General features: G+C 41.4%; 1 protein-coding gene across 6 annotated transcripts in view; it reads left to right on the top strand.

Annotated features, from left to right (window-relative positions):
* sfi1 (SFI1 centrin binding protein) overlaps positions 1-26,097 on the top strand; it is a 134,130-nt gene that overhangs the window by 83,839 nt on the left and 24,194 nt on the right. For all 6 annotated transcript variants that reach the window (XR_015761285.1, XM_043716109.2, XM_043716110.2 and 3 more), the window contains 6 exons: positions 12,072-12,232; positions 13,612-13,686; positions 14,813-14,887; positions 19,543-19,719; positions 22,145-22,434; positions 23,131-23,226. Coding sequence is in view for 5 of the 6 variants with exons in the window: in XM_043716109.2 (XP_043572044.2) it covers positions 12,072-12,232; positions 13,612-13,686; positions 14,813-14,887; positions 19,543-19,719; positions 22,145-22,434; positions 23,131-23,226 (874 nt within the window). In the remaining variant the exon portion in view is untranslated. The remainder of the gene's footprint in view (positions 1-12,071; positions 12,233-13,611; positions 13,687-14,812; positions 14,888-19,542; positions 19,720-22,144; positions 22,435-23,130; positions 23,227-26,097) is intronic.

Raw genomic sequence — 26,097 nt, 5'->3', positions numbered from 1 at the left:
TGCCTAATCAGTTGGCATATTTTTAAACCCTCCAGCCACGGGGGATGAATGCGGATTTCTCCAGCTTCCTCATTTCCCCTCCCCTCACCTTATCTCAGTCCCAACCCTCGGACTCGGCACTGCCTTCTTGACCTGCAATCTTCTTCCCGACCTCTCCGCCCCCACCCCCACTCCGGCCTATCACCCTCACCTTAACCTCCTTCCACCTATCGCATTCCCAACGCCCCTCCCCCAAGTCCCTCCTCCCTACCTTTTATCTTAGCCTGCTTGGCACACCCTCCTCATTCCTGAAGAAGGGTTATGCACGAAACGTCGATTCTCCTGCTCCTTGGATGCTGCCTGACCTGCTGCGCTTTTCCAGCAACACATTTTTAAGCTCTGATTTCCAGCATCTGCAGTCCTCACTTTCTCCACATTGGCTATTCACCCTATTTATGCTGCTCATAATTTTGTAAACCTCTCTAAGGTCACCTCTCAGCCTCCGACGCTCCAGGAAGAACAGCCCTAGCCTGTTCAGTCTCTCCCTATAGCTCAAACTCTCTAACCCTGACACCATCCTTGTAAATCTTTTCTGAACCCTTTCAAGTTTCACAATATTCTTCTATAGCAGGGTGACCAGAACTGCTTGCAGTATTCCAAAAGTGGCCTAATCAATGTTCTGTATAGCTGCAACATGACCTCCCAATCCTATGCTCAATGCACTGACCAAGCATCCAGAACCCCTCCACTATTCTGTCTACCTGCAATTCCACTTTCAAGGAACTATGAACTGCACTCTAAGGTGCCTTTGTTCAGCAACGCTGCCCAGGACCTTACCATTAAGTGAACAATTCCTGCTCTGAATTGCTATTCCAAAACTCAACGCCTCAATTTATCTAAATTAAACTCCGTCTGACACTCCTCGGCCCATTGGCCCATCTGATGAAGGTCCCATTGTTCTCTGAGGTAACCTCCTTCGCTGTCCACTCCACCTTCAACTTTGGTGTCATGTGCAAACTTGCTAACCACACTTCCTATGTTTACATTCAAATTGTTTATATAAATGATGAAAAGCAGTCAACCTAGCACTGATCCTTGTGGCATACCGCTGGTTACAGGCCTCCAGTCTGAAAAGCATCCTTCCACCACCCTCTCTGTCTTCTATCTTCGAGCTAGTTCTGTACACAAATGGCTAGTTCTCCTTGGATTCCATGTGACCTAACCTTGCTAACCAGTCTATCATCCTGGAATTTTCTTTTGCGCAGAACTATTGAGAAGGCAGGAAGAAAATAATTGATTATAAATTAGAGTGAATGAAACCCCTGATATTCATCCAGTTGAAGTACAATGGAGCAACTATAAATGTATATGGACCAGAGATTTATTGAGTAGTCTAAAATCCATACAGGTGCCTGATCTGTGAGCTTATCCTGGTGGATCCTATACTAAACCCATTTCGTGAGGTGTATTAATTAAGGATAATTAAAGAATGATGAGTAAATGGAAGATGTTCTATAAAAAGATATGATATCATTATAGGTGATCATTAACAGCTGAAGTGTAATGAATCTATTAAGTTTAGTATTTTTGTAAAATGAGTGATTTTGAAGGCTTAAAAGTTATCAATCTCTAAAATATTTCTGCATTCGCAAGTCTTTTAAATAATCTGTTTTTGTAAAATAACATAAGGGCAAAATATTTGTACATTAATATGGAATTGAAGAATTTTTTATAGTTTACAAGTTAAAGGGCTAGTTATTTCAGATCAGTGATAGAGTATCACCTCATCTTTTGCATTTAGTCTCATGCCTTGTTCTGCAGCAATAAAAACTTCATATGAGTAAAACTAAAGCAACAGTACATAGTTTGTTTTGTAAATTTGTGTCTGGATCTTCAAAAGGCATTTGATAAAATTTGACAAAGTATACTTGTTGACAAATTTGAAGGCTAAGGAACTTAAAGCACAGTACGTGCAGGGTATCAATTTGATTAAGGAAATTAAATCAAAGGGTGCAGTATACAGTTTTTTTAGGCAAGAGAGAATTATATCTTGGTTTTCTCAGGAGTCTGTGTTGGGAACATAGCTTTTTGTTATCAATTGGATATACTGGACATAATTTCCAGGTTTACTGATGTTATGAAACTTGGAAATATAGTAGAAATGAGGAGGATAATAGACTTCAGGAAGACTCTTCCAGGCGAGTGAAATGGCCAAAGGTATAGCAGATGAAACAAACATAAAATATGCAGTGATTCATTTTGGTAGGTAGGATGAGGAGGAGCAGTGTAATCCGCATTGTACCATATTAAAGAGAATTTGGGAACAAAGAGTCCTGGAATTGCAGGTCCTTGAAGTTGGTAAGGCGAGATCAGAAGGCTGTTATAAAGGATTCTTTGTCTTATTAATAGTGGCTGGAGAAAGACTTTTAAAGTTGAGCTATGATTGTAAGAACGAGCAGCAGAACTAGAACATTCAGCCCTGCGAGTTGCCCGCTATATAGTGCGATCATGACGGATCTGTTTGTAATTTGCATTCCACAATCCCACCTTTCTTCTTTTTTTTAATTCCACTGTCTAACAAGAATCTATTTACTTCTACAATAAAAATATTCAATGATCCGGGCTCCATCACTTTCTGAGGCAGAATGTTCCAAAGTTTCTTCTAATCTCAGTCCTACAAGAGCAGCTTCTAATTTTTAAACAATATCCCCAGGATCCTTGGAACTCACCGATGAGTATACTTCAATCAAATTACCCCTCACTTTCCTAAACTTTAGTGGAGATGAGCTCAGTTTACCCAACCTTTCTTTATAAGGCAAGCTGCTCACTCCTACTAGTGTAGTAATTATTTTTGTGGCATCTTGTTGAATATCTTATGGGAATCCAAGTATAGTCCATCTACAGGCTCACCTCTATCCACAGCGCATATTACTCCTTCAAAGATCTCCAATAAATTGGTTAAACGTGATTCCACAAAATCATTGTGACTTTTCTCAATTACCTTGAGTTTCTCTAAGTGCCCAGTTATAACTTCCTTCATGATCAATTCTAATATCTCACACATGACAGATTTCAAGCAAACGTGCGTGGTATTTCCTTTGTTCTGCCTCCCCCCTCTTCTTGAATAGAGGAGTTGTATACATACTACTTTCCACTCTGTTGGAACCTTTCAGGAATCTAGTGATTGTAATTTCACAAAATTTCTCTCTTTCTCTGTCTCCTGGTTTACAGCTGTTACTGGAATGATTTTGGTGGCTTCAGTCATAAAGAAAAGCTTATTATCCTTATTATCCACCATTCACTCTCCATTCTCATTCTATAGACCAGCATTCACTTTTCCTTCATTTATATCTGTAGAAACTCTTCCTTTCACATTTCTTTTACTTCTGAAATTCTTAATTTCCTCTTGTAATCTGATTTTTTTCTCCTGATTAACCTTTCAGCAGTTCTTTATCTTCTGACCCATTATCTGACCTGCCACTCACCTTTGCGCAATTGCATGATTTTTCTCAAGAGGCTTGATGTTTTCCCTAACTGCTTCAGTTAACCACAGAATATGGGTCCTCCTCTTGGAATTTTTCTTTATGTGGGAATATATTTATTTTGACATGTACCCATAACTCTCTGCTGCTGCTTCTCAATGATCTATCGGTAGTGTCTTAGGTCACTCAGATTTCGTGCTCTTTAAGTATGAATTATGAGTTTTCCACCCATTCTTTTTCAAACTGGATGCAAAATTCAGTCATTTTCTGGTAACTGCTACCTATGTATAACCTTGCTCTAAGGTCATTAATTAATTGTCACATTACCCAGTGCTAAATCCAATATAACCTGCTCTTTGGCTAGTTCCCGGACAGGCTGCTCTAAGAAACTATCTCGAAAATATTCTTTGAACTCATCTTCCAGGCTGTCATTGCCAATCTGATTTTTTTCCAGTTTACGTATAGATTTTAAATTTTCCAAGGTTATTGCTTTCCTTTTATCACATGCAACCGCTTTTTCTTCTTGTACACTCTGTCCTATACAGTGCTTACGTAAAACCTTTGAAAACACTGAATTGACCCGAGCTGGACTTTTGTATCTAATACCAAGCACTCCACCTGAAGAAGGATTTCAGTGTCTTGCAGAGGATATTGGAACAGATTTCCTGGAATGGTACTAGAGATAAGGAACTTTAGTTCTGGGCAGAGCTCGGAGAAGATGTGCTTGTCCTTTGAGCAGATAAGGTTAAACAGAAATTGTTGAAAATGTAATGACCAGTTTTGATAAACCAATGAGAAACTATTTCCTCTGGTGGAAGAGTTGGTAACCAGAGGAGACAAATGTAAAGTAAATGGCTAAAGAATCAGTGATAGCATAATTAGATTAGATTCCCTACAGTGTGGAAACAGGCCCTTTGGCCCAACAAGTCCACACCGACCCGCCGAAGCGTAACCCACCCAGACCCATTCTCCTACATTTACCCCTTCACCTAACACTACGGGCAATTTAGTGTGGCCAATTCACCTGACTGCACATTTTTGGATTTTGGGAAGAAACTGGAGCACCCGGAGGAAACCCACGCAGACACGGGGAGAATGTGCAAACTCCACACAGAGAGTTGCCTGAGGCATAAAACATAAAAGAACAGAGTGGTTTGATCTGAAATACACATCAGCAGGACGCCAGGTCTGATCGATTTAAATCCACAGCAGATTCCTCAGTACTTTGGTAATGTCAGCCTGAGAGGGTAATGGTAGCCAATTCAATTAAAACTTTGACAGAAAATTGGATACATTCTTGAAGGGGATAATTCCCAGGCTTTGAGCAAAGAGTGGGAGTGAAATGAAATTGGGCAAATGGCTTCATTCTGTGCTGTACCATTCTATGATTCTAGATGAATCTGTGTGTAATTGCTTAAGCATTACTTCCAGGCAGTAACCAAGTCAAGTGATCCAAACAATTATGTGGCTTGTAGCTAATGTTTTGGGATGTTCCTTTGCAGGATGATCAATATTGGCTACTGCATCTTGATAGTGGGGATGTAAAGGCTCTTGCATGTTCATTATGATCAAGGTTCTTGTGTTTTTGAATCTCCACCACCTGTCCCCATTTATCCCCATTTTGAATCTCCACCACCTGTCCCCATTTATCCCAGCATTTGTGAAAGCCCTGAGCATCAAGAGGATGAATTTGGAAAAAGAAGTCAAAGGTTTCGGTATCATTTTTCGTGATCTCAAGGCATCTCAAAATGCTTCACTGTCATTGTAGTACTTTCTGTAATGTTGTTGTAATGTCAGAAAAATGGGAGTAAAGGGTACTTCCATGAGGAAAGCAGAGATAATTACAGCAGTAGCTCAGCATTTAAATTTGTTGGAAACACTATCAGAATCTTCAGACATGGCTAAAATTCAATGGAAAATGAAGTAACTTGAGTTAGAGGCAAAACACAAGGAAAGGGCAACAGAAATGAAACCATTTGAATTATGATTAAATGCAGAAGAGAGCGAAAAGGAGAGAAAGGAAAGGAAGAAAGAGAGGGAGTTTGAACTTTGGAAATTGACCCTTAGGAGTTCAAAAATTCACTTCCTGAAGTAGTGAGAACTCATGTGGAAGAGCAGAGAGTTAAAACAGCAACATTGGCAGTTGAAATGGCTGATCGTTGAGTTGGTCCATAAATCAAAGGTTGGCTTCCAAAACCAATTTCAATCCATATGGGATAGAAATTGTGGATAAGAGAAACCCTCACATGGAAAGAAAATGATAGATCACGGTGAAGATTGTAAGGATAACTTACCACAGAGTAAAAAGGAAACCCTTGAAGGGGAAAGAGAAGTTAAAAAACTCCGGTGTTTTCCCTGCAATAAAGGAGGCCACATGAAATCAGTGTTGGTGGGTTAGAAAAAGCACTTGGAAGCCAGATGTAGGAAACCGGATAAGCCAGTGAATTTTGTTGGAGTGGTAACAGAAAGCTGCACCAGAATGTACAAGCTGGTTGGAGGTGCCAGAGCTGCTTAAACCATACACCTCTGAAGGTAAAGTTTACTCGTGTAAGCCAGGAGGAGCAGGTAAAGTGGTTACAATATTAAGAGATACAAAGATCCTCTCAATCTGTGATGCAGAAAGATGAGGAGATATGTACCTCTTGAAGGACTATTGCCAGAAAAGGTACTACTAACGGGAATTCATGTTGAGACAAGAAATGCTGAATTGTGAGAAGTGAGGTTAGAGTGTCCTCTAAAGAGTGGAGAAGTTATGGTAGGACGACTGGACAAACTCTCAGCTTCGGGAATACAACTTGTCCTTGCTAATGATATCTTTGATTCACTGGTAAGAGTGCTGCCTACTGTGGTTGAAAAGCCAATGGAAACTCTGGCAATTGAAATATTGCTGGACACATATCCTGGAATTTTTCCTGACTGTGTGGTGACAAAAGCATAAAGTCACCGGTTGAAACAGGAAAGATCAAAGAGTACAGATAAGAAAGTTGAAGTGAAAATGGCAGAAACCCTGTTGGATCAGATGGTTGAGACAAACTGGGAACAGATAGAAGACAAAGCAGATATCTTTAGCTCAGATAAATGAACTGAGTTACAGCGGAATGATGAAAATTTAAAGCAGTTGTATCAAAAGGCATACACAGGAACTGAATCTGAATATATCCCTGCATATTATCATCTAAAAAAATGATGTCTTACTGAGGAAATGGAGACCATCACATGGAGGCTGATGACAAATGAGCAGAGGTTTATCAAGTTGTGTTGCCAGTGGGTTATAGAGAGGTGGTGTTGTGAGTAGCACATGAGCTACCACTGGGAGTTCATTTTGGAGTGAGAAAAACTCAGACTTTTGCAGAGATTGTTTGGAATTCATATTATTTAATTGTCATCTCTGTATGTGACAACTATTCAGTAAAGGATTGATTCTGTCTTTCTCAGTCACAGATAAATTCCATGAAAATATGCTTCATCTGGGTTGGGGGACTTGAGCTATAGGGAGAGGCTGAATAGGCTGGAGTTGTTTTCCCTGGAGAGGGACCCGTTATAGAGGCTCATAAAATCATGAGGGGCACGGATAAGTGGTGGAGGCTGGTACAATTACAACATTTTAAAAGGCATCTGGGTGGGTATATGAATAGGAATGGTTTAGAGGGATATGGGCCAAGTGCTGGCAAATGGGACTAGATTAGTTTAGTATATCTGATCGGCATGGGTGAGTTGGACTGAAGGGTCTGTTTCCGTGCTGCACATCTCTATGGTTTATTGAAGCCATTCTGCGGGATGATCAGTGTTTCACATCCTTTTTAATCTTTCTTGACTGACATATTTCCTGTTCCAGTCAGACCCACTCCATGCTGCTGTTCTTAAACAATAATGATCTGCACTGAGGCAAGGTTTCCCTGGCTCCAAAACCGATGTACTGGGGCAGTTCTGTCCTTGTTGCATTGGTAGAGATGACCCCACCACCAAAGATATATTTCCCTCCTAACCCCTATCAGTGTTCTGGAGAGACCATTCCCTCGAAGACTCCCTCGTCATTTCCATGCCCTGCCCACCAGTCCAATCCTGTCATCTTGCCCTGACACCGCAGGAAGTGCAAAACCTGCACCCCCTCCACTCCCCTCATCTCAGTCCAAGGATCCTTCCAAATCTGTTAGAAATTTACCTGTACCTCTACCAATGTCATCTATTACATCTGTTGCATCCGGTATGGTCTTCTGTATATCGGGGAGACAGGATGCCTTCTTGCGGATCGTTGCAGAGAACATCTCTGGGACACCTGCACCCACCAATCCCACCACCCCATGGCTGAACACTTCAACTGCCCTCCCACTCCCTTCAAGGACATATAAGTCCTGGGCCTCCTCCACCGCCAAATGATTATCACCCAACAACCGAAGGAAGAATGCCTCATATTCTGCCTTGGGATCCTGCAACCATATGGGAAAAATGTGGGTTTAAAAAGCTGAGCTAACTTGAGAATGTACTTTAAAAGAGGTTCTGGGATTTACATATCAAAGAACAGAAACCAGCATATTCCATTATAAAAGATGAAAGTTTTAATCTAAGATTGTTTACTGTATCACATCTCCATGACATTGGAATCTTTTGGCTATAAATTCTGTGAGCATGATCTTAACCTCCACAACCACCTGATGAAGGAGCAGCGCTCCAAAAGCTAGTGCTTCCAAATAAACCTGTTGGACTATAACCTGGTGTTGTGTGATTTTTCACTTTGTCCGCCCCAGTCCAACACCGGCACCTCCAAGTCAAGTTCTGGAAGGCCAGTCTTCAGTACGGTGGCACAGTGGTTAGCACTGCTGCCTCACAGCGCCAGAGACCTGGGTTCATTTCCCGCCTCAGGCTGACTGTGTGGAGTTTGCACATTCTGTAGGGGTATCGGTGTGTTGCGCTTCGGCGGGTTGGTGTGGACTTGTTGGGCCGAAGGGCCTGTTTCCACACTCTAAGTAATCTAATCAAATCTACTATTGTTGGAATGTTATCAGGGCCATTGCCTTCAGCTGTTTCTTGATATCACATGAGTGAATTGAATTGGCTGAAGACTGGCATTGGTGATATTGGGGAGGAGGCTGTAATGACAGCTGTTGCAAGAGTGCCGAGTGATGTGCTTGCCTCCCATCCGAGTGAATGGGAATGTTTGTGGAGCTTCCTTTCCCAATTAGTTGTTTGATTGTACACCATTCAAGACTGGCTAAGGTAGGACTACAGAGCTAAGACCTGATCCGTTCGTTGTGGAATTACTTGGCTCTATCTATCACTTGCTTCTTATACTGTTTGGTGTGCTGTTTGTAGCTTCATCAGGTTGATACCTTATTTTTAGGTATGTTGGTTTTTGCTCCTGGCATGCCCTCCTGCACTTTCATGGAAACTCTGGCTTGATGTTAATAGTGGAACACGGTGATGCCAGGCCATGAATTGCAGATACTTCAGAGTACAATTCTGCTGCTGCTGAAGGCCCATAATGCCTCAGGTACATCTACTCCAAAGTTGCCAGATCTAATCGAAATCTATTCTGTTAGTACTGTATACGTGCCACAGAACACTAATGAGGAAAAGCTCTTTGATATCATTGCAGAGTTGTTCCAGGGTCCTAAAGCTCTTGAGCAACAGATGTCACTGCTCTACTAAGGAAAGGAATGTGACAGAAAGTAGGAACCTGTATGCCTGTTAGTCTAACATAGTTTTGGAATTCTTTCTGAAAGTACATATGCGCAACATCTTTTCCAGCATTCTGCTCAATTTTCATAGTTAGCTCATCAAAACATCAGGTCAAGTTATTCAGTCAGACCTTACCTTCAGCAAATCCCATGTAGGTAAACCTTTGATGAATTTGTATCTTTCCATGTGAAACCCATGAACATGACTTTCCATACCTTCCCTATGGTGGATGTTAGACTGACTGGCCTGTAGTTCCCTGGTTTAGCCTTCTTGTTTTGTTTGCTAAGTAGTATACATCAACAGACCTCATGTCTTCTTGCATTAATCCTGTGTTCATTGCGAAATGAAAATTGGTGATGAGTGCTTTTGCTTTCTTCATTCGTGCCTTTTTAGCATGCATTCCATTTCACAGAATCATCGAGTCCGTAGAGTGCGTAAAGAGGCCATTTGGCCCATCGAATCAGCACTGACACTCTAAACAGCATCTGATTCCTTTATCCCTGCATTTATCATGGCTAATCCAGCTGGCCTGTACCTCTCTAAACTCTGCAGAGAAGTATAGCATAACCAATAGACTGTGGGAAGAATCCAGAGCATCCGCACAAACCTATACAGACAGAGGGAGAATGTGCAAACTCCACACAGTTGTCCAAGTCTGGAACTGAACTCAACTCTCAGGTGCTGCGAGGTAGCAGTGCTCACCACCCAGCCACCGTCCTGTCCAATTTGAACCAGTTGACTTCATACCTTTCAGTAATGCTTATCTTTCTAGCAATACTTCACTATTAGTATCCTGTTCTTTATTTTCCATTTGTATAGACATTAGCTGCTTTCTTTGTGAATGCAGATGAAATATTCATTCAATACTTTTGCCAGATCCTCTGCTTCAATAAGTTTTTTTTTCCCTTGGATACTTAATAGTCCTAACTCTTCCCCTAGCTGAACACTGCCACTTAAATGTGTCTAAAATGTTTTATGGTTCACTTATAAGTTGCCTCGTAATATTTTCTTGTGTTCTGTCTTTGCTCACCATATTATCTTCATCAATTCACTCCTCTACTTTAGAAAATCTTCCTGATTATTCAGTGAATCTTGCTCTTGACATTTGTCATGGGCTTCCTCTTTCTATTTAATTTAACACTTATTTCCTTTTGCTTTAAGGATACATTGTCTTTGGACACTTTTTAGCAAAACATATTTAGTTTACATCTGATGAATGATCTCTTCCCTAAGTACCCTAATTGCCCTGATAACTGCTTTACTCTGAATTTTCCAGTCTACCTCCATTCGATATCTTCTGAAAATAACTGCAATTCACTCTAAGAAGGGCTTATGCTCTAAACGTCGATTTTCCTGCTCCTCGGATGCTGACTGACCTGCTGCGCTTTTCCAGCACCACACTTTTCAACTTTGCAATTCACTCTAACCCAGCTGAGCAATTTTGCCGCCTTCATATGCTGGTCTTTTTTCATGATTTCTCTAAACTAAGTTATATTGTGCTCACCATTTGCTAGATTATTTTTAACTATAACACATGCTACTATTTCACAGAACAAGGACCAACTCTGCTTCCTTCCTGGTCACAATGGACCCTCATTGTTTACTGACATTTCCCTGAAAATGCATGTCAGATATTTCTCTCCTTAGGGTATTTAGGAAAGGGATAATCATTATCACGCTGTTTTCAAAGTTTGTGTTAGAATACTGAAAGTTTTCTAATATTAGAAGTCTTATTTTGTTACTCTCCTTTGAAATTTGCCAAAAGAATCTGTTCATCTATCACTTGCTCATTATCTATAATGGGCTCCTTTGTGTGTAACATCTTTTCCTCTATTCCTCAACTGAAGGCAAATGGATTAACATTGTCATTGTTTCTATTTAGCTCTGTAACATAAATAATAATTAAATCTTCCATATACTCTCTCCACCCACACTTTGTCCTAATTTTCCTAGTCTTTTGTCCCTAAATGAATATTAAGCACACATTGCTGGCCTTGTTTGAACCGTGCCTATTACACCCACCTCATAATCCCATGCTGCAAATTGTGTTTGCAGTTTATTAATTAAATCATAGACAATGACGTATATACAATTTCATACTTCCCTTGTATGTTTTGCCATTTTCTCAGTTTGGCCCCTGTGATATTTGGAACTTCTTTAATTTTTATCACTGTTTATTATCTTCCTGATTTCTGACCTCTGATCTTAATTCTGCTGCTTTTTTTGTTTCTGCTTCCTCTTCACCTCCCAAATTAATTTAAAACCATCAACTATTACTTTCACCACTTAATTAATTTTTTTCTGTTACTAACTTGATTTGTGGTAACATTTACTCTTCCTTTTAAAAGGTTGCTAAGATGAGCAAAGATTATTACTTGAGCACATTTAACTCGATCACCCAAACTAAGTAACAGAAAGGTGGGATATGCCAGTCATCTTAGTCCCTTCAGGACATCTCCTTCAAGAAATGAATACAGTTGTGCATCTCAAGTTTAGTGACAGCTGGGAGTCTTGGGGAATGATAAAAAGCAGAAACTGAGAAATGACCCAGTAAGCCAAACAGTTGACCAATACCATACATGCGTGCGTGTGTCTGTTTATCTGTGTGCCTGTCTGTCTGGCTTTCTCTTCCTCTTTCTCTCTCACATCCCTGAAGGAGTGCTCATGATAAATGGCAGCAGTAACTCCTGACCGTTTCATTGAAAACAAAAGGAAATAAATGTTAAAATAAGATAGAACGAGGAAGTGTTTGAGTGATGAACAATGATTTGATTAATGTATATTCTCCATCATTTCACAGATTGGTTCTTTAGGCATGAGTAGTCTGAATTGGATTTTTTTTATCCTGCCTCACCACTTTGTCTTCGCCAGTTTCTTTCTTGAGTTATTGCTGTCACATAGAGATGATGGCCACTTTATTTCTGTCCACCCTAGTTCAGCTGCAGCATGCGTTTTCCCATTGGAAGCAGATCAGTCGAAGCTCAGTAATATTACGAGACAAAATGAAGGCTGCTGCCCAACACTATGGACAGAAGATTATGATGAAGTGTCTGTTGTCCTGGAAACAGCATCATGCCTATTATTTGAGGGCAGTCGTGAGTATAAAGAAATTTTTACGAGGAAACTACATGTCAAAGAGAATCCAGCAATTATACTAAATTACACAGTCAAAATTTGAGATTAGAAATTCAGCTTCGTGGGACGTCACTGAAATTAGTTGACCTGTTATCTCCTTACTGATAGTTTGCTGACAGAACACTGTCTGTAATTAAAGGCTGGGGACAGCGGGGATGCTATAGCCTTCATTGTATAAGCTTCAGAACACTTCAAAATCTAACAGAACGCTTTTAGCATTTTATTTTTTATTTCCAATTTTCTCTGTGAAGGGAATGCACCATCTGGATTCAACAGGCATTGGCGGTCACTGTCTCTGAACATGAGCCTTTGATTTGTGTTTGACATTGTGGTGTGGTGTAGTTTTTGGGGGTGGTGGGAGGGGGGGATGGGGGTGACTGTGTCCCTCTTGCTATCCTTATTGCTATCCTCTGGACTCTGACGCTCTTCATGCTGGATTCTGATTCTATGGACCATTCAGTCCCACTTGTTGCAGATCAATGGTACAGCTGCATAAGCGATGCATGTAAGGGGCCTGTGGATCGGATTATTAAACTGGCCAGCTGTAGGGTGTTTATGTGTAAGTAGACTTGAGAAATATGAAATTATTTGTTGGCTTATTATGGCTAATAATAGTAACAGATTCCCTGTAATAGCTAGTGCGATCTGTGCGTACTCTGAACAGTCAAAATAGAATCGTAGCCATTTCTTCTTGTTCAGAGCTGCACAGCAATTAAATGATCAAAGTTCCCTGTGGAATAATTTCAACCTCTGCTCCTGACACTTTGACAGTTAATATACCTTGTCAACCCTCCAGTCCCAAGCAATTGAGTGGAAACAAAAATCTTACATTTTATGGACCTTCTGGAAATACATTGTTTCAAGATTAAAGAACTTGCATTAGTTGAGCAGCTTTATGGTCACTAAGCACTTCATAGCCAAGGAATTATCCTGGAAATTAAGGCTCATGCAGCAGCCAGTTGCACGTCTGGAAGTTGCAAATAGCTTTGAGATATTGAGCCAGTTAATTTGTTAAATGAGAGGTGGATTTGGCTAGGACACTGGGGTAAGAAAACAAGTCTGCTCAATAACAAATCATGTGCACGATCTGGATTTACAACAAAAGTGGGTGGTATTGAGACTTCCTACAATACCCTCCATTATGAATAAGTTGCTGGCGTTCTCTGGGTTTACACATGAAAAGTGGTCACTTAAAAGCTGCTCACTACAATGGAGAGAAAGAAGGAATCTTTCCCACATTTTTGATCTATGATATCCAACAATAATGATTTTTGTGATGCTTGTCTGGACTGTTGTAAAAGAGACCGATGCAAACTTCTTGTTCTTGATTGTGTTCCAGTTATTGCAGCGACGTGGAGATTGGTTTCAAGCATTGCGACTTTATCAATGCTACTTTACCGACTGGAAAGTAAAAGTAAGAAGGAAATAGAAAACTTCACATGCAGTGATTTCGTGTAGCCCTTACATTAATTTGAGTTTATTTTACACAATTTGTGCATGCACCATTTTACTTCAAAAATTTGGATAATCCTGCATTTTGTCTTTTTGTTCTATCCTTTCTTCATAACATTTACATTTAACTTCTGTTGGCTAATCTCATAGATTCTCCACAATCACATCAGTTCTGTTGAAAGAATTGGTTCATGGGTACAGCTGGAGGCTGCCGCTATTAGTTTTGGAAATCAGTCATCCATTTGTGATTCAACGTGAAGTGTGAGCATGGTGGCTCAGTCGTTAGCACTGTTGCCTCACAGTGCCAGACACCCGGGTTTGATTCGACCCTAGGGCAACTCTGTGTTTGGAGTTTGCACATTCTCCCCGTGTCTGTGTGGGTTTCCACTGGGTGCTCTGGTTTCCTGCCAAAGTCTAAAGATGTGCAGGCCAGGTGAGTTGGCCATGGGAAAAGCAAGGTTACAAGGAAGGCGTGGGATGGGGTAGGTCTGGGTATGGTGCTGTTTGGAGGGTCAGTTTGAACTTAATGGGCCAAATGGTGTGCACCCACACTGTTGGGATTGTATGATTCTATGTTATAAAATTAATCAGCCAAGGTTTCTACCCCCACTCTGCTAATCAGGGTCCGGGTCTCGGGTATGAATGTCAAGAAAAGAAAAGCTTGGCTGCATTACCCCCTTTGCCTTCTTGGTTGAACAGCTTGCCAACACTTTCTAAGACACATGAAAATCTTGCACTTGCCTTAGAATGGTCACATCACACTTTGTAGAAGGCAGGCTGGCTTTTTGATGAACTGTTTCGCACTACTGATGCAGAGCCATTTCACCATCATTGCACAGGAGTGGTGGTCATTTGAGTGAAGTGCCTGGTGGTTCACTGCCCTGAGACAAGCAAGGAAAGAAATTGCCCCTCTGATAAAGACCTTGCCCTTGCTTCATCTCCACTCCAAGAGATGATGGGAAAAGTTGTCGGAAGATGGTGAAATTAAGACTGCCTTGATTATCTTTCTATATTAGTAGCTTTTCACGCTCAATATGTTTCTGCAGTTCGTACAGAATCTCATTTGATTTCCTTCATTTTCTCTACAGCTGTTATTGAAACATCAGGAGACCAAGAAGACAGCAATAGCTTTATGGCATTGGTCTCTTTCACTTCAAGGGAAGGTAAGAGATGGCAAGAACAAAACTTTCACTTCCTTTCAAAACTTTCACAAACATCAGTTCAATTTTCTCCCTTCATATTTGAAGCATTGCTTAGAATTCGAAGGGAAGTGCACATGGCAAGTGATAGTGAGTCCATCATCGTAGGTTCCGGCTTGACTATGGGATTATTGCAGGATTCCATTGCAATGTCAGTGAATACTGGTCATGAAACAAGTTGGTCTGGAACAAGCCCAATTAGCTACTAATAACTTTCAGGCAGGCCTTAAGTACCCATTTGCTGGAGAAATTTAGGAAAATTAGAGGTACCAGACAGATGAAGAGTGAAGGCAGCAACAGTGCCCACTCAAAATCTACCACATACTGTGCCAGCGATGCATTGGTTTTACTGGCAGTTCTCATACTAGGGTGATCTGTAAGTGTTCAATATTTTGGGGGAAAAAGAATCATTGACACTGTTCAGTACTCTACCCCAAACATTTTCACCTTTTAGATTGCTGAGTCCATGTAGCAGTGGCATAATTTTTGAATTACTGACCTGATTAAACATAAGATCTGTACTTAACCTGCACATTGCATTTTGGGTGTGATTTCCCAGTTCCTCTAAAAATGGAAACTCGAAGCAAAGAAATCTGTGTGTAAAATCTTGTAGTTGTTCAATTGGTCACATGTTACCTTTTAGATGGTAGGCTGATTTTCTTGATGAACCTGTTTCGCACTACTGGCATAGAGCAATTTCACAATCATATGCTATTCCCAATCATATGCAAAAATGTTACAGTACTCCTTGCTTTTTATTGGGCCATTCTTTGTTATATCTTTACAGGGGTCTAATTATGAACCTGGTGAGATTAATGTAATATAAAACTCTTTGTTACTTTTCACTTAACCGTCTTTAATTTTGACCCTGTATAGTGTACCTCTGCATTTGTGTAGGTCTATATTTATCCTGGATGTAGGTTTACTTGCTGAGCTGGAAGGTTCGTTTTCATGGAGACATGCACGAGTATTCCTAGAAGCATGGCATTCCACCAGAACTCTATCAACAAACACATTGACTTGGATTCCATTTACTACCCCCTGAGAAAAAGAACAGGGAATGACATCACTATAGGAAATGATGTCACCACAGGAAATGACATCACCAACCCAAGGAAACTCAAACATATAAACAGAAAGCGGGCTATACCACCAGTGCTTCATTCGGAGGCTCACTGAAGATGTTACCTAGTATGGTGACGAAACGCCTGAAAACGAACCTTCCAGCTCAGCGAGCAAACCTACACCAGAACCTCAACCTGAGCTACAAATCTTCTCAAAACTAGCTATATTTATCCACGTTAAATGGCAGCTTCAAAGCGCATGCCTATTCCCTATTGCATTTAATATCATTTTATATTCCCTTGTCTTTTGCACTGGTTTGGTTAATTTTACTTTGACAAGTATGACTACTGGCACGTTCTGAGGACCCCTTCGCCAGCCTCCAACACACCCCATTCACTTGGAGACTCAGTGCTGGTCTGTTACCCACCTCAACCTCTTTATTTCCAATTGCCGCCAAGACATTGACTGCCTCAACATGTCCACCCCCCTCCCCCACTCCAACCTCTCACCCTCACAACACGTAGCCCTCCACGCCTTCTGCTCAAACCCCAACCTCATCATCAAACCAGCGGACAAGGGGGGTGTGCAGTGGTAGTTTGGCGCACTGACCTCTACACAGCTGAAGCCTGACGCCAACTTGAAGACACCTCCTCCTAACGCCCCCTCGACCATGACCCCACCTCCCATCACCAAACCATCATCTCCCAGACCATACACAACCTCATCACCTCAGGAGATCTCCCACCCACAGCTTCCAACCTCGTTGTCCGGGAACCCCGCACCGCCCGATTCTACCTCCTTCCCAAGATTCACAAACCTGACTACCCCAGCCAACCTATCGTCTCTGCCTGCTCCTGCCCCACCGAACTCATCTCCACCTACCTTGATACTGTCCTATCCCCCCGGTCCAGGATCTCTCCACATATGTTCAGGATACCATCCATGCCCTCCACCTCCTCCAAGACTTCCGTTTCCCTGGCCCTCAACGCCTCATCTTCACCATGGATATCCAATCCTCTACACCTCCATCCGCCATGACCAGGGCCTCCAAGCCCTCCGTTTCTTTCTCTCCCGACGTACCCACCAGTACCCTTCCACTGGCACTCTAATTCGTTTGGCTGAATTGGTCCTCACCCTCAACAATTGCTCCTTCGAATCGTCCCACTTCCTCCAGACCAAAGGGGTAGCCACGGCACCCTCATGGGCCCCAGCTATGCATGTCTCTTTATCGGCTATGTAGAACAGTCTATCTTCCGCAGTTACACCGGCACCACTCCTCACCTTTTCCTCCGCTACATTGATGACTGCATCGGCGCCATCTCGTGCTCCCGCGAGGAGATTGAACAGTTCATCAGCTTCACCAACTCATTCCACCCCTACCTTAAATTCACCTGGAATTCATCTCTGACACCTCCCTCCCCTTTCTGGACCTCTCCATCTCCATCAATGGTGACCGACTCAGCACTGACATTTTCTGCAAACCCAACTCCCACAGCTACCTGGATTACACCTCCTCCCACCTTACCTCCTGCAAAAATGCTGTCCCATATTCCCAATTCCTCAACTTCTGTCGCAACTGCTCCCAGGAGGACCGATTCCACCACAGAACACACCAGATGGCCTTCTTCAAAGACCGCAATTTCCTCTCCCACGTGGTTGATAATGCCCTCCAGCGCATCTCATCCACATCCCACACCTCCGCCCTCAAACCCATCCTTCCAACAACAAGGACAGACCCCTCAGTCCTCACCTTCTACTCTACCAACCTCCGTATACATCACATCATCCTCCATCATTTCTGCCACCTACAAACGGACCCCACCACCGGAGATATATTTCCCTCCCCTCCCCTCCCCCCCCCCCCCACCCCCCCCACCCCTCCCCCCCATCCACATTCTGTAAAGACTGTGCCCTCCGCGATTACCTCATCAGATCCGTTCCCCTCCCGGCACCTTTCCCTGCCACTGCAGGAATTGCAAAACCTGCACCCACACCTCCCCCCTTTACCTCCATCCAAGGCCCCAAAGGAGCCTTCCACATCCGTCAAAGTTTCACCTGCACTTCCACATGTCATTTACTGTATCCGTTGCTCCCGATGTGGTATCCTCTACATTGCAGAGCACTTCAGAGAACATCTCCAGGACACCCGCAACAATCAACCCCACCGCCCCGTTACCAAACACTCCAACTCTCCCTGCCACTCTGCCAAGGACATGCAGGTTCTGGGCCTCCTCCATTGCTACTTCCCTACCACCCGACGCTTGGAGGAAGAATGCCTCATCTTCCGCCTCGGGATTCTCCAACTCCATGGCATCAATGTGGATTTCACCAGTTTCCTCATTTCCCATCCCCCACCTTACCCCAATTCTAACCTTCCAGTCAGCACTGTTCTCATGACCTGTCCCATCTGTCCATCTTCCTTCCCACCTATCCGCTCCACCCTCCTCTCCGACCTATCACCTTTACCCCCACCTCCATCCACCTATTGCACTCTCAACTACCTTCTCCCCAGCCCCACCCCCCTCCCATTTATCTCTCCACCCCCAATACTCCTGGCCTCATTCCAGATGAAGGGCTTTTTTCTGCTTTGATGTTGCCTGACCTGCTGTGCTTTTCCATCACTACACTCTTGACTCTGATCTCCAGCAGTGCTCACTTTCGCCACCTTTATTAGTGGAACAGCTTCAACATTTTCATGTTTAAAATTGTATATGTCTTTATGTATGCATGTAGGTAATGTTTAGACACAATGAATCATATATTCCCATATTTATACAGGGAACATTTCTGCCTTATTCCTTCCCAATTTGTGCTAGGTCTGTCTGTTATTTGAAGTAGGAACAGAGTATGTAGAATGGAGGAGTAGCTGTAATATATCTCAATTTATACAAATTCTTAAATTAGGTATCTTACAACAACCTAATGAATAACATGAAAACTTGAGAGAGTCAGGGGACAGTTACTAGAATGGATGGCTAGTTGTCCGAAAGACAAAAAGCAGGAATAAAGGGAACCATTCAGAATTGCTGAATGTGTAAATTGGGTTTCCCAATAGTATTGGTGTTGTGACAACAGTTGTTCACTTGTTTTATAACTTGTGTATGACACCAGGTTGGGATAAATAGTGAACACCAAGGAGACTTACAAGTTTCAATAACCTACTAATAATCTTGCAGAATGGGCATATAAATTTCAATTTTGATAAGTATGAGATTGTATTTTGGTAAAATTTGGAGTAACTTATTACTTGGAAAATAACAATCTAAACTAGTGAATTTACCTGATTGAAACAAGTGAAAGATTGGAACATGAATGCTGTAGCAATTTATGCCTTTTCAAATTGGCAACATTCACATCAATTGCTTGCAATCTTGATTACTTGTAATCAAGTACTGCCAATGAAGTGCTTTTATCTTTGATATTCACTGTTGTAATGCAGTTAGCTCCTGCATATATGTCCTTCAGAGTCTGTTTCTCTTTGAAGTGAAGACTTGAAGTTGTGCTGTTCCTGTCGTTAAGATCTCTAGATCTCTTCAGTCTGTTTCCTTTTCCAGGTGTTTGATGCCTGGCTGATGTATATAGAGGAGCGGCGCAGGAAAAAGTTACGCATTGCAAAAGCAGTCCAAACCTATCGCAGTCACTTGCTAAGATTGGGTGTGGCTGCAATTCTTCAGTACACTTCTGACATGGTGCAGTTTCGCAGTCAAGTTGCAGCTGAGCATCAAATGAAGGTGTGTCTGAAACAGAACCCTACCTCTCTCACAATTCTCAAGGAATCTTGGGAGTCTTTAATCAATGGTATTTTCCAGGTGATAGTATTGTTCTTCCTCTGCTATAACTGTTGCATCTTTTCAGAAAAACTGAAAGGAATGTTTTCTCGTCTCTGATACTTGTCATCATCAAGTACTCCTGGGTCAAGTGTAAACAATTTGAGGCTTCCTGTACTTGACCCCAGTTTTAGAAAACTTGTATTTGTGCAACCTTCTTACTTTATAGTGCATGTGTAACAATAGACAGATAGCTGTACAGTCATGGTCTCCTTGGGATTCAACAGTGAAGAATGTGGAGTTGGGTGCATTATACCTCATTTGAGCATCCCAAAATAATACATAGCATAGAGAATAGGCCATACATCTCTTTGTCTGCTATGCTGTTAATAATTTATTATGGCTGATTTTCCAACTCAATATCCTGGTCTTGCTTTTCCCCCATATCCTTGGATCCCTTTAGCCCCAATTCCTGCTTGAAATCATACAATATTTTGGCCTCACCTGCATTCTAGAGTAGTGAATTCCACAGGCTCACCACACAGTTCTCAATAGCTTACCGCATATCCAGCTGGTTTGGGACTCCTCCAACATCAGGACTACTTTTCCTGCTTTTACCCTGTCTACTTCTGTTAGAATTTTATAGGTCTGTCAGAAATTTCCTCTAATCCTAACTAATTCCACCTCTCATTCATCAGTCCTGCCATCTTGAAAATCAGTCTGATAAACTTCACTGCAGTTCCTCTATGGCAAGAATATCCTTCTCAGATAAGGAGACCAAACCTGCACAAAGTATTCCAGGTGTGGATTTATGGAAGCCCAGTATAACTGCAGCAAGGCATCCATGCTCCTGTACTTGAATCCTGTCACCGTGAAGGCCAATATACCATTTGCTTTCTTTATTGCCTGCTGGACCTGCGTGCTTACCTTCATTGACTGGTGTACGAGGGCATCCAGGTCTTGTTGCACATTCCCCTCTCTCAATTTACGGTCATTCAGATGTCTAAATGGCTATCTTGCTGCTGCAGAACATTTCAAAATGTTCATTTGTTAAACGGTTTCCCTTCAGCTTGAAACGGTTTAGTGCTCATTAGAACCCCAAGCTGACAATCACCCAGCAAAAGCAAAGGACCACCTGGGACTTCAGACTGTGTATCTCCTTAATCAGTAAAGGATGAATTACTGCCAATTAAGGTACAAAAAGGGAAAGACAGTCTTTGATGTTTAATGATGCTTGGTCATCCCAAGTTGTTTTGCTGCATGAAGTGCTTTTTGAAGTCAAGTTACTGCAATAATGTAAGAAACACGGCAGTTAATTTAACACAGGTAACCTGGTCATTATTACATTGCCAGTTGAGAGAGCTTGGAATGTTTAAATTATGTTGGTTGAGGAACAGTTGGCTTGAACACCAACATGATATCAGCCTGAGGATTCCTCTTTGCATCTTTAAGTCATGCTGTGGCATCGTTTACATCTGCCTGAGATGAAAGCCACGGCTTCAGTTTAATGTCTCATCTGAAAGACAGCTCCTCCAACAGTACAGCGCTTTCTTAATTTTTGTACTATGTACTTGTAATTCCATGTCATATGCTGGAGTGCAAACCCAGATTTTTGTGCTCAGATTTGCGAAGATGGAAGAATGGATTGAATTTTTACTAGAAAAGTAACCACATTATAATGACATATGGTTATTTGTACAAAAATTAGAAGCACGATTAGGAAATTATGAGATGTACTTTGAGATGTGTATATGTCCTGACAGGCAGTTTTCTATGGAGGAATGAACAGGGACAAGGAAGATTGAACCAAGAGAAAGAATGAAAGGCTAAAGAAGAAAAAAGAGATATTTACAAATTTTAAATTAGAAGCATTCACTGCTTGCGGTAATCAGATTGAAAAGTTTAAATTATCACTTTAATGAAGCATGTTGGTATTTCATGAACAAATGGAAATGCTGTTAAAATGTTTTAAAAAGGTCCTTATACTCTTAATCATCAACAACTATGTACAGTGAGTTTAATGTGAATTAATGTGTAAACCCAGCAGGTTCTTAAAACTAATGTGGGATCTAAGAGTGTATAAGTTGACCAGTAATTTCTGGAAATCTACGACTTTGTTTCTCTTAATCCGCTGAATTTGCTGATCAGTTCATACATTATTAAAGGAGTGCTACATTAAAGTGAATTCATTTTACACAAGATTATGCCCTCTTCCTCTCAGCTATATGATCTTCTGGAGCCATCCAAGTTGTTTGAAACCATGTGAATTTTGTGCTCTTCATAAAGTTCACCAAACGCAAAGTGGATTTTCTGAACTTTGTGCAATCTATTAATTGTAACACATGTTGCTTAATTCTACCTTCATTGTACTTCAAATATGTCTCCACAGACTGCATATAGCCTCCATCAGGTTGTCTATCGCTGTGCTATGACCTGGAAACAAAAAGTGCTCTGCAAGAGGGAGAGGTCAAAGCACAAGTCCTGTGCTGTGACACGCAAAAAATCTGTGGCTTTCAGCCTTCCAGTTTCTGAAGTTTTTAAAGAGAATAGTGTCAGTATGAAAACTGGGATCTTGAAGAATGAATCAAAGGAAAGGATTTCAAAGGTTGCAGCGAATCCCATCAGATATGATGGTTTACCAACAACGCTGCCTGATGAGGACGTGGATTTCACCAATTTGTAAGTGAAGTAATTTATATTTCTGTTTGTGTGGTAAGCCCTTTGACTCTAAAGTTAATGCAGTGACTCCCTCTCATGATACATTGGGACATTGTTATTGATCTGAAATGATTCATAAGTTGAGAACGTGTGGAGAAACCTGGAAATTAGAAGAGAGATTTCCCACAAACTGAATAAATTACATTTGAAAAGCTATTGTAACTCTGCTTTTTCCAGAAAAGATTGGATCCGAGATGTTTTGGGAAATCAGGTCTTCGTCATATTGCAGCCTCATGTGTGTGAGATTATCCATGTGGTTGTGTTAAGCTTTGTGAAATCCTGGTCTCCTCATTTTGGAACATTGAGAAGTGAGATGATTCTTTGTCAGTTGAGGAAGATAAAATCAGCTATGATCTAATTTAATAGTGGAGCAGTACTGAAGGGGGTAATTCTGCTCCTACATTTATGCTCCTACATAATAAAGAAAATACGGACTCCACACCTCTGGGGTAAATTATATTATGCAACTTCCTCATTAATAGACCAGGAACACCCATTGGCACAGAGTTGTGATGGGCTTTGAGCATCTAGAGAATAATCTATACTGCAATATTCTGAAATGATTCAGAAGGAAGAAACTTCATTATAAACTATATAGAGGAAAGACTATGGAAACTATCTTTTGAAGATTAATGCAGTCCTCCATTTTATTAATAGACCCCCTGCATGTTCGATAAGGTTACAGCCAAGAAAGCCAGGGTTCCTATTTGAATCACTGCAAAAAAAGGATCTCCTGCACAGGATCAACAACAGGTATGTATGTCCAAGGGATGAACTTCTCAAAATTGTTGATCGATTGTTGTATAGTAAAAGGCACCTTCTCATTCATCAAGAAGCATAAACAAGTATAGTGATTTGCTTGTGGGCTTCTCTCATGAACCTAAGTAAAACAGGAGCATTTACTGCGTGTTATCTGTCATCACTCTAACATTGCCTACTGATTAACTCCAACATTTTCCTTTTCCTCGCCTCACCTTTCTGTGCCCCCATCTCCTTTCCCCTTTTCCTTCCACTCCCATTTTTCTTTCCTGTTGTATCCTGCAACTCCCCTCTGAAAATGAATTTGATCATGTTTCATTGTATTTGACTTAGCTTCGACACTTAATGTCTAAGCTACAGTTAGTTAGTTGAATGAATAGACTGTGTTGTTTCACTACAAGCATCATGTCACCTTGTTGATTCTATCATTCATGCCACTACAACTTGTGAACTAACCTCCCAGAAGCTGGTTGCTAACAATAGACTGCTGTCCAACCTTGATTGCGATCTAGCCTCATTGTCACTGTCTGCTGTTTCCTATTTTGATGCCTTTAATGAGTGGTCCTTAAGCAACAAAAGGCCCTCTCCTTATTGACACACTCTTTCTCAATATGGTCCATCGTCTGAAGTAACCTGGAATTTACTGACTTCATTTGTAATTGTTCTAGCTACAGTACAAATCTGCACACTGTTTCTGAAACAAAAGACCATAATCATATGAGATTAAATCAATCCCAATTTTATGTGCATATTTACAAAACAATAGGGTATTGCACACATTGTCTCCAACATTTTCCCCTCTTGTCCCAATTTATCTTTCTCTTTTTCCCTATTTCTTCTCAAGATCTTTCTCCCTACTTCTCTCTTCCTCCCCTCCCCTTCCTGATCAAAAAGATTGAAATATCTTCAAATAATTTTCATCCAACAAAGCAGGCAGAAGAACTCAAGTAAAACACATAAAATTCTGGAACTAATCAACATCTGCTAAGAGAAAGACGCATCTATTTAACTCTTCACAGGTGCTACCTGACTCACTGAAATTTGCCAGCATTTTCGGTTTTATTTCAGATTTCCAATATCTGCATATTTTACTTTTGCAACAAAATTCAGTGTTTTTCCCTGTCTCACCTCCTCTAATTTTAGACTTTCACAATTGAGGGTTGCAAGTGTGGGAAAGGAGCCTCCTCTGAGAAGTGTTTTATTGTTAACAAACAGCATCAATGTGTTTAATGCTGCTGAAACCCCGTCAGTGCAACAAAAGCCCTTAAAACACTTCTTGAACACTGATGGTTTCACGGACCTTTGAGACTGTGTTACTGTTTAAAGCGAATGCTATATATTCTGGGCTATTAATCCAGAAACTCAGCTAATGTTCTGGGGACCCAGGTTCAAATCCCACCATGGGATTTTAATATGAATTTCATTTTAAACATTTGAATATGAATTCCATTTTAAATATTTGGAATTAAGAATCTAATGAAACTATTATTGATTGTCGGAAATACCCATCTGGAAATCTGCCATCCTCACTTGATCTAGCTTACCTGTGACTCTAGAATCACAGCAATGTGGTTAACTCTCAACTGTTCTCTGAAAAGGCCTAGCAAGTCACTCAGTTAGTCAATTGTTACAAAGTCTCAACAAAGAAATGAACCTGGACTGACCACTTGGCATTGACCTCAATAGAAATGACAATGGTCTTTCTTACAGGAAACCAACAAAAAGGAAAAAAACATACTTGATCTCATCCTCACCAGTGTGCCTACTGCAGATGCATCTGGCAATGATACTATCAGTAAGAGTGACCACCATACAGTCTGTGTGGAGATGATGGCCTGTCTTCACATTGAGAATACCTTCCATTGTGTTGTGTGGCACTCGCACTGTGCTAAATGGGACAGACTTCAAACAAAATGAGCAATTCAAGATCGAGCATCCATGAGGTGCTGTGGGCCATCAACAGCAGCAGAATTATACTCCAGCACAATCAACAACCTCATGGCTCGGCATAAACCCCACTCAATCATTACCAACAAACCAAGGGATCAATCCTGGAAAGTGCAGGAAGAAATTCCAGGAGCAGAATTAGGGATACCTAAAAATGAGGTGTCAATCTACTGAAGCTACCAAACAGCATAAACAACAAGTGATAAGACAGAGCTAAGTGATCCCACAACCAATCTAAGCTCTGCCACATCCAGTCATCAATGGTAATACGTAATTAAACAACTCACTGGAGGAGGAGGAGGAGGCTCTACAAATATCCCCATACTCAATGATGCCGAACACATCTGGATAAAAGATAAGGCTGAAAAATTTGCAACAATCTTTAGCCAGAAGTGCTGAGTGGATGATCTCTGCCATTACAGATGCCAATCTTCAGCCAATTCAATTCACTCCACGTGATATCAAGAAATGGTTGGAGACAAGGATACTGCAAAGTTATGGGCCCTGACAGCATTCTGGCAATAGTACTGAAGACTAACCCAGCCAATTATCACTCATCAGTATATTCTCAATCATCAGTAAAGTGATGGAAGGTGTCATCAACAGTGCTGTCAAGTAGCATCTACATAGCATAAACCTGCTCACTGATGCCCAGTTTGGGTTCCCCCAGGGCCACTCACTCCTGACCTCATTATAGCCTTGGTCCAAGTATGGACAAAAGAGCTGAGTTCCAGATATGAGGTGAGAGTAACAGCCCTTGACGTCAAGGCCATATTTGACCAAGTGCGGCATCAAGTAGCCCGGGCAAAACTGGAGTTAATGAAAATCAGGGGAAAGCTCTCCACAGGTTGGAGTCATACCTGGCACATAGGAAGCTGGTTTTGATTATTGGAGGTCAGTCATCTCAGCTCCAAGACA

The sequence above is a fragment of the Chiloscyllium plagiosum genome, unplaced genomic scaffold, assembly GCF_037043375.1.
Source record: "Chiloscyllium plagiosum isolate Xiang-an unplaced genomic scaffold, Cpla_swu_hap1 HiC_scaffold_24, whole genome shotgun sequence".
NCBI lineage: Eukaryota > Metazoa > Chordata > Chondrichthyes > Orectolobiformes > Hemiscylliidae > Chiloscyllium > Chiloscyllium plagiosum.
The sequence above is the reverse complement of the archived record's forward strand: the minus strand, read 5'-3'. Positions and strand labels throughout refer to the sequence as shown.